Raw genomic sequence first — 18148 nt, 5'->3', positions numbered from 1 at the left:
ATGGGGGTTGAAATTGTTGAAATTGGTTGTCTTTACTATCATTGACCCTCATTTAAGAAAAAAATAATGAATAAGGAAATATCATTAGTCTATGATCTTCAAATACTGCTTTTAAACAAGCCTTAAATGAGAATTTTGGAAGGCCTTCTGCAATTACAATGAGTAACTTAACATCGTTAATGTAGATTTCTCGATATTTCTTAATGAGATTAAAAGTTGAACTCTTATTTAGAACTACTAACTAAAGTTATAAACCATGAACAAAATCTGAAAGCATATGAAAATATCAGTGGTTACAAAAATAATTACTTTTACAAATCATTTTATGACAGGATTAAGGAGAGATTGGTCAAAGACCGTCAAACATTCAAAAGAAAAACAAATCTTACAAAAATGTACTTGTATAAACATGACGTGTATTACCGTTGACTGAAAAGGTAAAGCTATTTTTTAGCAAATATTACACTTATCATACTTGTATTTAGAACTTCAAGTTGATAACGAATTTTATAAATTAAATCAAACTCAATTACTTATTGGTTTCTAAATTAAAAAAACAGGATTATTTGTCAGCAGGTCACCAATTATACCAAACTAAATATGATATGGAGATACATGTACACTGCTTTGTAATGGCAGACACACTGGCTAATTTTAACATACTGTTTACAAGATAACGGTTGCCTTGGCCTGGACATATTATTTCGGCTTCGAACCACTAGTGTAAGTTCTTTCCCCTTAAAGGGGACTGCCTATAGCTTGGAAGAAACAGATACTTACGCTACTGTAACAACAGCCCATGAAATGGCCGTGAAATGTCTGTGAAATATCACAGGGCCGTGAAAACCCCGTGAAAATACTTTTGTAAAAAAAATATGTCTACAGGCCGTGAAAAATATTTGATGGTAGAAAAAGACCGTGAAAAGGCGGTGACAATTTGTCCTTTCATGCTAAATAAAAAATATCACGGCCTTTTCACTGGTTGTTGAAACCAGTGAAAAGGCCGTGATATTTTTTCATGTCAATGTTTTCTTATCCTAATTAAGATTTTTAAACATCCCATGTGATTATTGTAATATGGTCTTATTATTTCCACTCACATTTATCTAAATATCCCGCAATCATATAATCCTATAAACTTTTCATTATGAATATATGTCTGTTTAAATATTATTATATGCAATACTACTGTACAGGTCTGACTTTGAAAAGAAACCATTCATTGTTATAATTAATGACTTTGTGCCAATAAATATTTTGTATTTAAAGAAAAGTATTTTGCTTCTCGTCTGTACATTATTATAAACAATGTAAACATTAATTTTAATTGGAACCGAAACATGTAATAACGAGAACTTTCCGGAATATCAGACCGTATCCAGATTCGTGTTTCTTTTAGAGTAATTGTAACATTTCCGCAAAGTTGGAAATTAACTTGAAAGTCAATACAAGCGTTAGCCTTTCAAAAAGGGCTATTCGACTCTTAGCTGATGAAAATGGAAAGTGCTCTCGCTTTGTAGATTAATTCATTTACTAGAATAGCCACGTGCATCAATCAGCAAATTTTACCACACACGTGAGGTCACACGCTATGAAGTAGTATCGTTTAACGTTGTTGTTTACTCCAGAAGATTCGACTATTTATAGATAAAGGTTACCTGTGTCAAACCTAATTGCTAAAATAGAGACGACAAATCCGATACTCTACGGGATTGAAGGACATTTACTAGGTTTGGATTGTCCTAACCAATCAATAAATTTTGATTATTCACGTCTCGTAATATCTTCCAATCAGGAAGCAAGAAAAATTCACGCACTATCTGTCCATCGTTCAATTCTTAATCTCGACTCCTAGGAGTCGAGAACAAGCGATAGCCTTCAAAAAGTGCTATATTCGACTCTTAGCTGATGAAAATGGAAAGAGCTCTCGCTTTGTAGATTAATTCATTTACTAGAATAGCCACGTGCATCAATCAACAAATTTTACCACACACGTGAGGTCACACGTTATGAAATAGTATCGTTTAACGTTGTTGTTTACTCCAGAAGATTCGTCTATTTATAGATTAAAGTTACCTGTGTAAAATCTAATTGCTAAAATAGAGACGACAAATCCGATACTCTACGGGATTGAAGGACATTTACTAGGTTTGGATTGTCCTAACCAATCAATAAATTTTGATTATTCACGTCTCGTAATATCTTCCAATCAGGTAGCAAGAAAAATTCACGTCATAAGTGTCCATCGTTCAATTCTTAATATCGACTCCTAGGAGTCGATAATTATTTTTGTTAAAAGAGCTCTCATGTTGAATGAAGTTTTGAATTCAGAAATTAATAACACATCACACATTTTTATACCGGTTTATGTGATTTTTTAATATGATTTTTGATTCTGGTACTTTGCCTGAAATATGGCTCATGGGAAATATTATACCTTTTTATAAAAACAAGGGTGACCAATCTGATCCCCAGAATTATAGACCAATTACTATACTCAGCTGCCTGGGTAAACTTTTCACATCTGTTTTAAATTTTAGATTGAGTTCTTTCTTAGAGGATTATTTATTATTAAATGAAAACCAGGCTGGCTTCAGAAAAAGGTTATTCCACAGTAGACAAATTATTTGTTATTCACATATTATTTGAGTTGCTAAAGAGGAAAAAGAAGAAACTATATTGCGCTTTCGTTGACTTTGCGAAAGCTTTTGATACTGTTTGGCGGTCTGGTCTCTGGTCAAAACTTATAAAGCATTCGATTAACGGAAAGATGTATAACGTTATCGTCAACATGTACAACAATATCAAATCACGTTTTCACTTTGGATCAGATTTTCTGAATTTTCCCCTTGTTCCATTAGTGTTAGGCAGGGAGAGAATCTCTCTCCTTTGCTTTTTTTCCATTTATCTTTACGATCTGGAATTGGTTTTACAGAATAATAATATAGAAGGTTTGTGCACTATCTCTGATGAGTTAGAAATAGAGTTAAAATATTTATTTAAAATTGTTTGTCATTTTATATGCTGACGATACTGTCTTAATGGCAGAATCTCAGATATATTTACAAAGACAACTGGACTCCTTATAAGAATATTGTGAGTTATGGAAACTAAGAGTAAATGTGGAAAAAAAGTAAGATTGTAATTTTTTCACAAGGTAAACTACCGTAGAATATTGTTTTTAAGTATGATAATATAATACTAGATATTGTGAGTGAATTGACTTATCTTGGTGTATTACTGTTTAGGTCAGGAAATTTTTCAAGAGCTAAAAAAAAGCAATGTGAAAAAACAACACATGCTATGTACGATATTATTTGAAAAGGTAGAATACATAATCTGTCAATTGAATGCCAACTCGATCTATTTGATAAAATTGTAAAACCAATACTTCTGTATGGGTGGGAAGGGGTTTTGGAAATAGTTCAATAATCGAGAGGGTTCATATTAAATTTTGTAAAATATTACTTGGAGTAAAAAAGTCTACTCCTGATTTTATGATTTATGATGAATTGGGAGGATATACATTAGATATTTCAATCAAGTTACGAATGATAAATTATTGGTTCAAATTGGTAAACGGAAAACCTGACAAATTGCCTTTTATTTTGTATAACTTGCCAAATATGGTACAAATATTTTATGGTTAAAACAAGTCAAATCAGTTTTAGACACGTGTGGCTTGTCATATGTATGGGACAATATCTTTTTTGTAAATAAAACATGGCTACATGTAACCATCAAACAGAATTTAATGGATTAATTCAAACAGAAATGGCTAGCAAGCCTGCAGGAATCACCAAAAGCATTAAATTATCGTTTATTTAAAGATACATTAGCGTTTGAGAAATATTTAAATATTTTGAGTGACAGGCAGATATCCTTATTTCTTAAAATTTCGAACCTTGAACATGAAATTTCAAACAGAAACTTGAAGATGGCAAAACATAGAAAGAGAAAACAGAACATGTGTATTGTGTAATTCAGATGCCATTGGTGATGAATACCATTACATTTTTAATTGGTCAGCTTTTGATAACTGTAGAAAACAATGTATTGCATTTTATTATAGAAATAGACCAAACACATTGAAGTTTCATGACTTAACGAATTAAAAAAATGTACAGAACTGAACGAGCTATGTAAACTTATTATGGAGATAATTTTCTGGGTGAACAATTGTGGATGCCTCTATCTACTTACGTACATTATTATACCCCACGCAACGGGTTGCGGAGGGTATATATAATGTTTTTGACCCGTCAGTCCGTCAGTCCTGTTTCTTGTCATCGCAACTCCTCTCAAACCACACAATAGAATTTCACAAAACCTTTTCAGATAATAAGGACATACTATGTAGCTGTGCATATCGACGGGAAATTGCGATTCAATTTTTTTTCTAGGAGTTACGCCCCTTTGAACTTATTTACTTTAATGTACTACTGCAACAGTTTGTCATCGCAACTCCTCTCAAACCACACAACAGAATTTCACGAAACCTTTTCAGATAATAAGGACATACTATGTAGTTGTGCATATCAACGGGAAATTGCGATTCATTTTTTTTCTAGGAGTTACGCCCCTTTGAACTTATTTGCCTCACTATACTGTTGACTCCTCTCGCTTGGAATTTATGTACTACTGCAACAGTTTGTCATCGCAACTCCTCTCAAACCACACAACAGAATTTCACAAAACCATTTTAGATGAAAAGGACATATTATGTAGTTGTGCATATCGACGGGAAATTGCGATTCAATTTTTTTTTCTAGGAGTTATGCCCCTTTGAACTTATTTACTTTAATGTTCTACTGCAACAGTTTGTCGTCGCAACTCCTCTCAAACCACACAACAGAATTTCACGAAACCTTTTCAGATAATAAGGACATACTATGTAGTTGTGCATATCAACGGGAAATTGCGATTCATTTTTTTTCTAGGAGTTACGCCCCTTTGAACTTATTTGCCTCACTATACTGTTGACTCCTCTCCCTTGGAATTTATGTACTACTGCAACAGTTTGTCATCGCAACTCCTCTCAAACCACACAACAGAATTTCACAAAACCTTTTCAGATAATAAGGACATACTATGTAGTTGTGCATATCGACGGGAAATTGCGATTCAATTTTTTTTCTAGGAGTTACGCCCCTTTGAACTTATTTACTTTAATGTACTACTGCAACAGTTTGTCATCGCAACTCCTCTCAAACCACACAACAGAATTTCACGAAACCTTTTCAGATAATAAGGACATACTATGTAGTTGTGCATATCGACGGGAAATTGCGATTCAATTTTTTTTTCTAGGAGTTATGCCCCTTTGAACTTATTTACTTTAATGTTCTACTGCAACAGTTTGTCATCGCAACTCCTCTCAAACCACACAACAGAATTTCACGAAACCTTTTCAGATAATAAGGACATACTATGTAGTTGTGCATATCAACGGGAAATTGCGATTCATTTTTTTTCTAGGAGTTACGCCCCTTTGAACTTATTTGCCTCGCTATACTGTTGACTCCTCTCGCTTGGAATTTATGTACTTCTGCAACAGTTTGTCATCGCAACTCCTCTCAAACCACACAACAGAATTTCACAAAACCATTTTAGATGAAAAGGACATATTATGTAGTTGTGCATATCGACAGGAAATTACGATTCATTTTTTTCTTCTAGGAGTTACGCCCCTTTGAACTTATTTGCTTCCATGTACTTCTGTAACAGTTTGTCATCTTAACTCCTCTGAAACCACACAACAGAATTTCATGAAATTTTGCAGATAATAAGGGCATACTATGAAGATGTGCATATTGAAGGGAAATTATTATTCAATATTTTTTCTTATACAATTTTTTTTCCTACACTTGTTTCATTTCTCTAATGACAATGTTGGGACGTGGGGTATGTGAGCGTGCTCACTAAGGTTCTTTAATTTATTTATGTAATTGTATTGGAATATGTATAATTATCCTATACTTTTGTAATTTGGTTTGTGAGAATAAAGATGTATATACAACACGTGACAATATGGCAGGTAGACTTCTTTTAAGAGCTGAGAAGAAAAGTGAAGTTATTTGCAGTATTTATACGATAAATGCCCGGTAAAAGTGCTAAAAGGAAAAATGTTAGTTTATTGAGTGACTCTGAAAGTAAGAAACCTACAAAAAGAAAACTAAAAGAAGAATTAAAATTCAAATGTAAATACAGTTGAGCATGATTCAACAACAAACTCACCAAGCGGTTCCGATGGAGTACCTACACATGTAAACATAAACAAAAGTAATATGAACAATCAGAATCATCAAGCACAGTTTAATCAGGCTGACCAAAACTTTATGTACCAACATGGTCCTTCATTCCCGTTGTCACAGCAATATTTCTGCTCTAGTCCTACAACAGGAATGTACCCACCACCTAGTATGCAACATGTTTCGCCTATTACACAGTCACAAATATCACAACAGAGACCACCATAGGTGGATGAAATAGTTCAACGCATGGAAAAATTGCAAGAGAAACTTGATAAACTCGAACACATTGATAGCATTGTTACTTCAATTTAATGCCAAAGTTATCAGCCTTGAACAGGGTACTAAATATCTCGATGACCGTATGGGATAGGTAGAAAGGTGTTCGCAGCACATCAGCGATAACAATGACAAACACAAGTAATCTAACGGAACCTAAAACAGAGGTCAATAACATTTCTAAATCTTTAAAAACTCACAAAAAGGAAGTTAAAAATGTTGGCCATGAATTTCGATCTTCTTTGTCCGATATGAAAAAGGAAAATGACAAACTAAAAGAAAGTTTTCTGGACGTCCAAATGAAATCAATGTCGAACAATTTGATATTTTACAATATTCCAGAAACTGAAGTTGAAAATTGTCCTGATATTATACTTGACTTTTGCAAAGTTACAATGAAGCTCGAAAACTCAGATCAAATTCAGCTGTCAGATGCTCATCGTATTGGTAGAAAAGGCGGGAAGACCAGACCAATATTAGCCAAATTCTCTTCATATGTGCACCGTGAACTAGTGCAAAAAAACGCTAAAACCTTGAAAAATTCTTCGTTTGGAATATCAGAACAGTTACAAACAGATGTTCAAAATCGCAGGAAAGAACTATTACCACTCATGAAAGAACTCAGAGACCAAAATGTAAAAGCCTACTTATTCAGGGACAAAATTCATGTTGGCGGCCAGGAATATAAACCTCAGCGGTTACCCAGAGAACATGCATACTCTTTAAAATATTTATCATGGAACATTAATGGCTTAATTAGAGTCTTGTTATGATGACAATGATTTCTTGAACTTAATAAATAGTTATGATGTGTTATTTTTATGTGAAACATGGTTAAAAAAAGACATTTTGATAAATATTGAAGGTTTCACTATGGTAACTTCTGTTAATAGAAAGAAAAATATAGGCCAAAGAGAAGAAGGAGGTATTGCTGTTTTTGTAAAAATAATATTTTTGAAGGTATTTCTATTGAAAAAGAATACGATCATGGTATTGTGCTTATAAAGTTTTCTAAGTTACATTTTAATTTGAATGATGATTTATATATATGTTTTGTTTATATACCTCACGAAAAGTCTAACTTTAATCGAATTTGTGATAATGATTTTCATGATGATATAGAAAATATTTTTTTAGAATATAAATATAAAGGTTCAGTTATTGTTTGTGGTGATATGAATAGCCACACTGGCGAGCTAGATAGTATTCTTGAGACTGATAATTTAGTAAAGTATATCGACTGCGTTGAGCCCGTTGTATCTTCTACAATTTCAAAACGATGCTCGATGGACAAAGTAATAAACGCATACGGACGCAAGTTAATACAACTATATATGTTACAATACAGGACTAACTATTGCGAATGGTCGTCTCGATAATGATTCTCTTGGATCTTATACTTTTTGTACATCTAGGGGTAAAAGTGTAACTGATTACTTGCTGGTTTGTCCCGAAATTTATGGTATTATCGAGAACTTTGGTGTAATAGACTTTAATGAATTTTCTGATCATGCTCCTTTATCATACGAGCTAGGTATAAATAACAATATCAAGAGCAACAGTTTGCTAAGTGATCCCAAATACCTTAAATGGGACTCTAGTAAAAACCAAGACTATATTCAACTGCTATCACAACATAATGAGTTACTTAGTTCGTTGGTCAGAAACATGAATAGTGCCGATGATATTAATAATGCAGTAAGGGAGATAAACCGTATTTTATATGACAGTGCTTTTGCTGTTTTTGGTAAAACTGTTCAGAAACGTAGCGCAACATGTGTGAAACGCCATGATAACCAAAACTGTGCTTCTGCGAGACGAGACTAACTCTGCTAGAAATTTTTACCAACGTCATCCAACTGATTTTAATCGCCAGCATTTTATTTTAGCCCGAAACAAGTACAACTGAACAAAACGGTTGGCGGTGACCACCTATAAGCGAGCTAAGGTCAGGAACTCTGCAAATTTGCGAAATCTGACCCTCGAAAATTTTGGTCGGCATTTAAACCAATGAACAAAAATAAATGTCTTGCTGACAGTGACTTACTTATTAAACATTTCGAACAGTTACTTGGTGGAAACCCTCCTGATATCTGCGAAGAAGTTATAAATCTGATTGAATCTAACTCGTTTTTAAATGACATTGTTATAGATTCGCTGGATAATGAAATCTCCGAAAATGAAATTCTGCAGTCTATCTCAAAACTTAAAACTGGAAAAAGTGCGGGAAGTGACAATATTATTAATGAAATGTTTATTTCCGGGCCGAACTTTTTTGCTCCGATTTTGAAAATGCTTTTTAATTTCATATTCAATAGGGGAATTTTCCCTGATTTTTGGACAGAAGGAATCCTTATAACAGTTATAAGTGGAGACTTATCCGACCCAAATAATTACCGTCCTATAATTCTAGTTAGTGTGATGTCAAAAATTTGTACATCTATTTTGACTAACAGATTGATCAATTGGGCCGATGACGAAGAAAAGCTTATTTACAATCAGTTCGGATTTCGACTAGGCCGGTCAACTGTTGATGCCATATTCATTTTACATGGAATCATATCACACATATAACACCAGAAGTCTAAAGTTTATTGTGCTTTTGTCGATTTCCGCAAAGCCTTTGATAAGGTAATTCGGAGAATTCTCTGGTACAAGTTATTACAAAGTGGAGTCAGTGGGAAATTTATAACAATTATTAAAGCAGTATTTGAAACCGTGTGTCTACGAATTAGAACGAAAGACGGCTTATCTGATGCGTTTGTAAATTTTCTTGGAGTGAAACTCTCTCCTCTCTTATTCCTATTTTTCATTAACGATATAATCAGTGATATACAAGTTGATAACAATGGTGACATATTCGAACTTAATGGTTACCTCATATATTTGATATTATTTGCTGACGATACAGTTCTGCTAGCAAAGTCTCTCGATGCATTGCAAATTTTATTAGATAAACTTTCATTCTACTGTTACGGTAGGAGATGGAATATAACTGTAAATACGGACAAAACAAAAATTGTCGTATTTCGAAATGGTTTGAAGCCCGTAACTGACCAGTTTTATTTCAAAGGCCAAGAACTTGAAATCGTCAAATCATATTTATATCTTGGTATGCTGCTACATTTCAATGGTAAATTTGTTCAAACTCAAAAAAGAATGGCACAACAAGGAGCTAGAGCTCTATCATCTTTAATCAACTCGATGAAAAGAGTATTCATTGGTCCAAGTCAACAGTGTTTTTCATTCAATAGTATGGTTGGATCCGTTCTGAACTATGCGTCCGAGGTGTGGGGATTTCATCGGGTCAACGAAATAGAATATGTTCATAATCGTTTTGTCGATATATACTCAAATTGGGTAAAACTTACCAATTTTGTTTTTATGTGGTGAACTCGGACACTCTCCGATGTGTATTTCAAGAAAATATAGAATTGTTAAATATTGGTTGCATTTAATTAAGGACCAACCAAATATTGTGTATGATGTATATAAAGTTTTATGTATTGATGCTACTAATGGCAAACCAAATTGGGCATCCAATGTAAGAGACCTTTTGTTTAGTTTAGGTTTGAATTATATATGGATTAACCAGGATCACATAAATGTGTCATTTGACCTTATTAAATCATGTATCAACGATCAATATTATCAAAGCTGGTATGCTAATATTAATGCTTGTGAAAAACTGTCTATCTATAAATGTTTCAAACTAGATTTTTGTTTGGAGAATTATTTACAATATGATTTTAACACCAATATACTTACAAAACTACGTAGTGGAAGCTTGAAATTATATTTAGAAACAGGTCGCTATGACAATATTCCTAGAGACAATCGTATTTGTAGATCTTGTAAAATGAATAATATTGAAGATGAATATCATTTTGTGTTGATTTGTCGTGCATATAGAACACTTAGATTTAATTTTTTGCCAAAGTATTATTGTTCATGGCCAAATACACGAAAGCTAATTTTTCTGTTACAACATGTGTACAAGCTGGGTCAAAAAGCCTAACTATAAATCTATGTAATTATCTATTGTATTATGCTAAAGCAATGTTGTTGCTAATGCAATAAAGATTCATATATGTTTTACGATTCAATCATAATAATGTTTAAAACCGTTCTTGAGATAAATTGAATCCTTTTTTTCATAAATTATAAAATTATTATTAATCATGAAACTACCATAATTATACATCATATAATAATGTAATTGATTAATTTGAAATTGATGATGTAAATCTCATACCAAACTAAATCATACAAAAACCATTACAACCTGGTACATGTTCTCATAAATGGTGGCTATAAAAGTCATGTCCATCATTATACAACCTGTGGTTTGATTAATATATATGGTATTAGAGATTTACACTAACTGTCGGACTCGGAGTCCGATTGCGAGTTAGATTTCAAACCATACAGGTTTAAACATATTGTATTTGCTAAAATATGCAAAAAGAATGAGACACAAGTTAATCAGACATATAAAGTCTTTTCCCAATCATACAGGTAATATACAATGGTGATCTCAAATAATGTGTACACGTATTTATTTTACCGTGCTCAATCTGCACAATGCGTGGTGAAACCCATTTATGGAATTGATTGATTTTTATTCTTATTCACGGAGTGTAGAAAAAACGCGCAACAGATATGGTCAGAACAGTAATTATCTGCTCCTGTTACCTGATGATTTATATCGTTTACTTTAAAAAAAATCCACCTCCTTTCCTTGTGGCACTGGCTACGGTTACATGGAAATGTAACAATAATAAAAATATTATTGTTACATTGTGGACTAAATGCCGGAATGCATGGTTGGAGAAAGAACCGATTAATTACGAATGTAACAATAATTATTGAGGCTACGGTTACATTGCGTTATTGTTACATGAAAAACAGCAATGTTCGATGGGACTAGTAATATGTACTTAATAATAAAAGTTGAAGACATTATCTTATATCTACAATACATACAAGTATAACATACATTTTTTAAATTTTTTTTTATATTTTATAGTATGTCTTCCATGGATTCTGAAATCGGACTCGGACATCTCTTAAACTGAGTTTTACTATGCGTAGTGTTGTGCGTTTGTTTTTTCTACATTGGCTAGAGGTATAGGGGAGGGTTGAGATCTCATAAACATGTTTAACCCCGCCGCAATTTTGCGCCTTTCTCAAGTCAGCTAGAGCCTTTGCGGGCCTTTGTTAGTCTTGTATGATTTGTTAATGTTAGTTTCTTGTCTATAATTTATACTAGTTCAGTGATAATGAACGCCATACTAATTTCCAAATTGTACACAAGAAACTAAAATTAAAATAATACAAGACTAACAAAGGCCAGAGGCTCCTGACTTGGGACAGGCGCAAAAATGCGGCGGGGTTAAACATGTTTGTGAGATCTCAACCCTTCAATTAAACTGACTGAAAGATTATGATTTCATCATATGAACATCAGGCACAATCCTTCCCGTTAGGGGTTTAGTATCATACCATCATAACATATATGAGAAGAACATAACCCGTGTCATGCCAACAACTGGTTTTTGAATAAATGTGTTTAGTTCCGATGCAAAGACCCTATATTTGTTTAGGGGCCAGCTAAAGGACGCCCCCGACGGGTGCGGGGATTTCTCGCTACATTGAAGACCCATTGGTGACCTTCGGCTGTTGTCTGCTCTATGTTCAGGTTGTTGTCGCTTTGACACATTCCCCATTTCCATTCTCAATTTTATACATGTATACAGAAGTTCAGTGTTAGTTCACAGTTAGCAAACTTTGCTTTTGATGTATCAATTTTTGGTAAGTGCGTTTGTATAGCAGTATGAAATTTATGTCTTGATATTGTTTCAGTTTCGTTTCAAAAGCATCCCATGCAAGTTTTAAATTTTTCACCCAAACAAAATTGGTAATAGGAATCTCTTCATCTTTTGTTCAAAGTATAATGACGGTAATACGAGTAGGTGTGCAGTTAAATACTTAAAAGTGAACAGTTTTCTCAGCCCGAGTTTTCAACAACAAACCATTGAACTATATTTTTCGCCTTTGGCACTACTAATTTGAAGTAGAATATTTAAGAACATCAAATCCATTAATATCTAAAACTATTTAAACACCATTTGTTGAATAATAATATTTATTATTTATTATTATAACAAGTATTATTTAGTAGACGACATGAATGAATTAAGCAACAAAACTATATAGAAGATTTAAGTTTAATAAATCTAGCGTACAAAACTATATAGAAGATTTAAGTTTAATAAATCTAGCGTACATTGCTGTTTTTCATGTAACAATAATGCAATGTAACCGTAGCCTCAATAATTATTGTTACACTCGTAATTAATCGGTTCCTTACCCAACTTTGCATTCCGGCAATTAGTCTCCAATGTAACAATAATATTTTTATTATTGTTACATTTCCATGTAACCGTAGCCAGTGCCTATTTAAAAAGGAATTGAATAGTACTATTTTTCATTTGTGTTGTTTTTGTGGGGGGGGGGGGAAGTTGGTGGCGGTGGTTTCCACTGTTTATAGTCTTATCTTGGAGGGTAGGATAAACCTTTTCAATTGATTGATTTCTTATTATTGTGGCATAAGAAATATTTCGTTTTTAGGCAGTTAAGCTGCCTTATGCGAGCACCCTAGATTTGTGTTCTACCAAATAAATGCTGAAATATGTGCCATTGTTATTATCTAGCTGCATGTTATGTTATTTATAACTAATTGGAAAGTTTTTTCATACTTTTAATTCTTGATTACAAAAAATATGACCAGAAAAACCTTAAATGATCGTCGATTTATCCAAAAGTTTTGAAGTTGCACATAGGAAGTAGGGCACATTAGGAATATTTATGTAGTTTATTATCCCCTGAGATTTTGGCTAAGCTGTCAAAGAACAAATGTATGAAATGTTTAATCGCCGAAAAGACAAGTAGTTTAGATTTCCCAAATGGCAAAAGTTGTAGGAATATTGTTTGTCGTCAATACGTAGTCAACTACGTCAGTAGTCTTAAAATAAGTTCCACCGTTCATGCTGTTGGCAGCAATTTTAGATTATAAGACGAAATTTTTGTATCTTTTCAATTTGGAGGCAGGGGTTCAAATTAGAGGTTGTCCGAGGTCTGCGACCTTCCACTTTTGCAGTCGGACTTTCGACTTGGTTACTAGCTACGCTCGACATGCCCGACTTGAGAGGAAATAAAAAAATAACTTTGCAAACTTTTTTACCAAAGTCTCCTTATAATGGATGTCAAAACTTTGTTTTTAGCATTATTATTCATGACAGCGATGTTCATTTTGTTCAACCGCTAGCTTTATACAGAAAATCGCCGACAAATAATGTGTAAATTCAAGTAAAATCGTATCTGACAAAAACAACATTGAAAACAAAATGGCTGACATGAGAAGTAAATTAGGCAGCAACCATTTGATTTTCTGGGGGGGGGGGGGGGGGGGGGGGGGGGGGGGGCTATGGTTTTTTTTTCTGGACAATTTTTTTTTTCGCCAGTCGAAAACAATTTTTTATGCCCCACCTACGATAGTAGAGGGGCATTATGTTTTCTGGTCTGTGCGTCCGTTCGTTCGTTCGTCCGTTCGTTCGTTCGTCCGTCTGTCCCGCTTCAGGTTAAAGTTTTTGGTCAAGGTAGTTTTTGATGAAGTTAAAGTCCAATCGACTTCAAACTTGGTACACATGTTCCCTATGATATGATCTTTCTAATTTTAATGCCAAATTAGAGATTTTACCCCAATTTCACGGTCCACTGAACTTAGAAAATGATAGTGCGAGTGGGGCATTCGTGTACTGAGGACACATTCTTGTTTCTTTCAATTTTAGCATTACATATAGTGGCAGCTGAGGGTGAAACAAACAATTTTTTTTTCTCAGAATCAAAAACAAAATATTTATTTCTCCAAAAAATGGAAACAAACTTTTTTTTCCAAAAAAAACCATAGCCCCAGTCAGACCTCACCATTGATCCATGTAGTGGTAAACATTTGTCTGATTTGTGTCTCATAACTTTTGTACTGTAGAACACAAACTCAGTTTTCTTTCCAGGGAAGCAAGTCCATTCATACTTTTACAAGCTCGTACTAAAGTCAACTTGAACTACTAACAGTCAACTAATATGAACAGTTACGATAAACTAGAAGAACTGCAATCATTGCGAATTTGTACCACTGCTGACTCAAGACTCATGACCACGAAAAAAAATATACTTGATATATACGTTGCTATTGGAAACCTTGATAAAATATGAATTATTTGTCTTAATGATTAATTCATTAAATGAACATAAATGTACAATAAAATATGACTGTTTAATGTTGTTCTTTTAAATCTTTTAAAAAAATTACAGCGCTTTGATTTTAACCGCGAGTGAATTTCAATACATACTCAGGTTCGCATTGATTTTGATGAGAGAGAAAGATTTTATAAGCTAAATGAATCATTTCGAATATTCAATTATAGAATTGAGAATGGAAATGGGGAATGTGTCAAAGAGACAACAATCCGACCACAGAACAGACAACAACAGAAGGTCACCAATAGGTCTTCAATGCAGCGAGAAATTCCCGCACCTGGAATCACCATGCATTTTATCCATTTACCTTCTGAATCATTAAAATCATCATCCCTATCAAGTTAGCCTGCAACTGGATTTCTGATTTTAGATGGTACAAAATTAAGTCTTATAGAGAACCATATGAGGCTTCTTGTTTTCAAATAGACAATTCCGCAAGATCATGAACATTTAAATGTATCCTTTGTTGAATCAATATTAGAAATGAATTGTGTTTATTTTCTTACTTTTTTAAGATTTAATTTGAAATAACGTTACATAATTAATCCCCTGTGACTTTAGTTTGCCTCAACCAAATATTATGACACTTATACAAATTGCTTATTTTCACAAAACACAGATCAAGTTTGAAATTTGGTGGCCTCACTTTAATCGTTCTAGAGTTATGCTCCTTTACAAATGGAAACGTTGCTGAATTTTTTGTTTCCGTTCTCTAACTTTAGTTTGCCTCAACCAAATGTTATGAAACTCAGTCAGAGCTGAGAGACTGACATAAACAAGTCAGAATAAAATGACTTCTTCAAGTCAGAAAATGTTTTGACATTCTGACCTGTACGGGTCAATTTTTGTTTTGCGTAGTTTTCCATCGAGTCCGTCAAACCAGAAGATATTTTGAATTTGCCGCCGATCTAAGACACATACGATCACGTGGTTTTTTGCGAGAGATCATGTGTTTGAGAGTCGTTGTTTTGGGAGTTTCTCGAACGAGAAGTTATTGAAAATATAGTGATTATTCACGTTTTTGTCGAGCCTGCAACTTTTGTTGCAGAAAGCTCGACATAGGGATAGTGATCCGGCGACGGCGGCGGCGGCTACGGCGGCGGTGTTAGCTAACTTCTTAAAAGCTTTATATTTTAGAAGGTGGAAGACCTGGATGCTTCATACTTTGTATATAGATGCCTCATGTTACGAAGTTTCCGTCAGTCACATGTCCAATGTCCTTGACCTCATTTTCATGGTTCAGTGACCACTTGAAAAAAAAGTTCAGATTTTTTGTAATGTTGAATTCTCTCTTATTATAAGTAATAGGATAACTATATTTGATATGTGCGTACCTTGCAAGGTCCTCATGTCTGTCAGACAGTTTTCACTTGACCTCGACCTCATTTTATGGATCAGTGAACAAGGTTAAGTTTTGGTGGTCACGTCCGTATCTCAGATACTATAAGCAATAGGGCTTGTATATTCGGTGTATGGAAGGACTGTAAGGTGTACATGTCCAACTGGCAGGTGTCATCTGACCTTGACCTCATTTTCATGGTTCAGTGGTTATACTTAAATTTTTGTGTTTTGGTCTGTTTTTGTCATACTATATGCAATAGGTCTACTGTATTTGTTGTATGGAATGATTGTAAGGTGTACATGTCTAGCGGGCAGATGTCATGTGACCTTGACCTCATTTTCATGGTTCAGTGGTTATAGTTAAATTTTTGTGTTTTGGTCTGGTTTTTTTATACTATATGCAATAGGTTTACTATATTTGTTGTATGGAATGATTGTAAGGTGTACATGTCTAGTGGGCAGATGTCATGTGACCTTGACCTCATTTTCATGGTTCAGTGGTCAAAGTTAAGTTTTTGAGTTTTGGTCTTTTTATCTAATACTATATGCCATAGGTCAACTTTATTTGGTGTATGGAAATATTTAATGATCTTTATGTCAGTAGCGCAGGTTTCTTTTGACCATGACCTCATTTTCACGGTTCATTGCACAGTGTTTATTTTTTTGTGTTTTGGTCTATTTTTCTTAAACTATAAGTAATAGGTCAACTATATATGTTGTATAGAAGCATTGTTAGCTGTTCATGTCTGCCTGGCATGGTTCATCTGACCTTGACCTCATTTTTTTTAGAAGGCGAGACATTTCAGCGTGTGCACTCTTGTTTTATTGAAAATCTAGGTCAATGTGGTCATTTTCAGAAGGTAATACATATTACCTCCGTATTTTCATGGCCATTTTAATATTTTTTGCGTGTGAAGAAGGTCTTTGCAAGTGATTTTGTTGCTGTTTCATGAAGGCGCGTGACCTGTAAATACGGACGCGTGGCCTTTGAGATGACTAAGGGTGTGTTTGGATATACGCCTGAGGCATCCTATGGTTACCCATAGGTACCTATGGTTTGATATTTTGTGTATAAAATATCAAACCATAGGTACCTATGGGTAACTATAGGCCGCCTCAGGCGTATATCCAAACACCCCCCTGGTGTCTGACAATTCTGACTTGTTCAGGTCAGAAAATGTTGTTATGATAATGAACTGTTATTTTCGGGAGACAACTCGTGTTGTCTTAAACAGTATTAACATTAATAACCAGTCAGTGCAATTTTAAAAGTAAAATTATTGCTTCGAGCTGAACATCATCACGTGATTTTTCTATTTTTAAACTCAATCATGAATTGACTTTTTAACCTTTCCGAGTTTGCGGCTTATAAATATATTTGTTTTTTCGTTTCTCCCAATGAGAAAAAACGATCTTTTGAATATTGATATTAATGAAAATGAAATGAAATCGGAACAATTTTAATAAAGGAAAAGGGAAGGGAGGGTTTAACTAAAAGAACCGAAATATTTTTTTATTTTTATTTTAAAAATGATTTTAACTTGAGAACATTATAAAGAGATTCACAAAACGGGTTTTTCAATTATGAACATGGAATATGATATTAAAAACAAATCAAATGAAATGTAGGGTAAGGCTCCAGTGATCACCCTACCCCTGTCATTTGACAATGTTGAACAGTCGAGATCCCTGCCCCCTTAACTCAATTTTTTTCTCTCTATAAAGTATAATGAAATATACCAAGCTAGTCTCTATGGGTCGCCCCACCCCTTGTCATTTGAGAATGATCTTATATCTTGAAAATTGTCGAGATCCCCACCTGTAAACGGCCATATATATTCCTTTTTATAATGTCAAATTGATTTGAATGAAATATACCGGGCTAGTCTCTGGGTTTACCCCCTCCCCTGCCATTTGCGAATGTTCTTATATTTTGTAAACGGTCGAGATCCCCA

The 18148-nt window shown here is 33.9% G+C and overlaps 1 protein-coding gene and 1 pseudogene across 1 annotated transcript; both read left to right on the top strand.

Moving 5' to 3' along the window:
- LOC139484523 (ankyrin repeat and KH domain-containing protein 1-like) overlaps positions 1-18148 on the top strand; it is a 133208-nt pseudogene that overhangs the window by 7682 nt on the left and 107378 nt on the right.
- On the top strand, positions 6659-7303 carry LOC139484524 (protein unc-13 homolog C-like). Its single transcript, XM_071268255.1, has one exon. It carries the CDS (start codon positions 6659-6661, stop codon positions 7301-7303), a length of 645 nt encoding a protein of 214 aa, XP_071124356.1.

Source organism: Mytilus edulis, chromosome 8, assembly GCF_963676685.1.
Source record: "Mytilus edulis chromosome 8, xbMytEdul2.2, whole genome shotgun sequence".
In the NCBI taxonomy this organism is placed as follows: Eukaryota; Metazoa; Mollusca; class Bivalvia; order Mytilida; family Mytilidae; genus Mytilus; species Mytilus edulis.
Note: the sequence above shows the minus strand (reverse complement) of the source record. Positions and strands in the feature narration are given on the sequence as shown.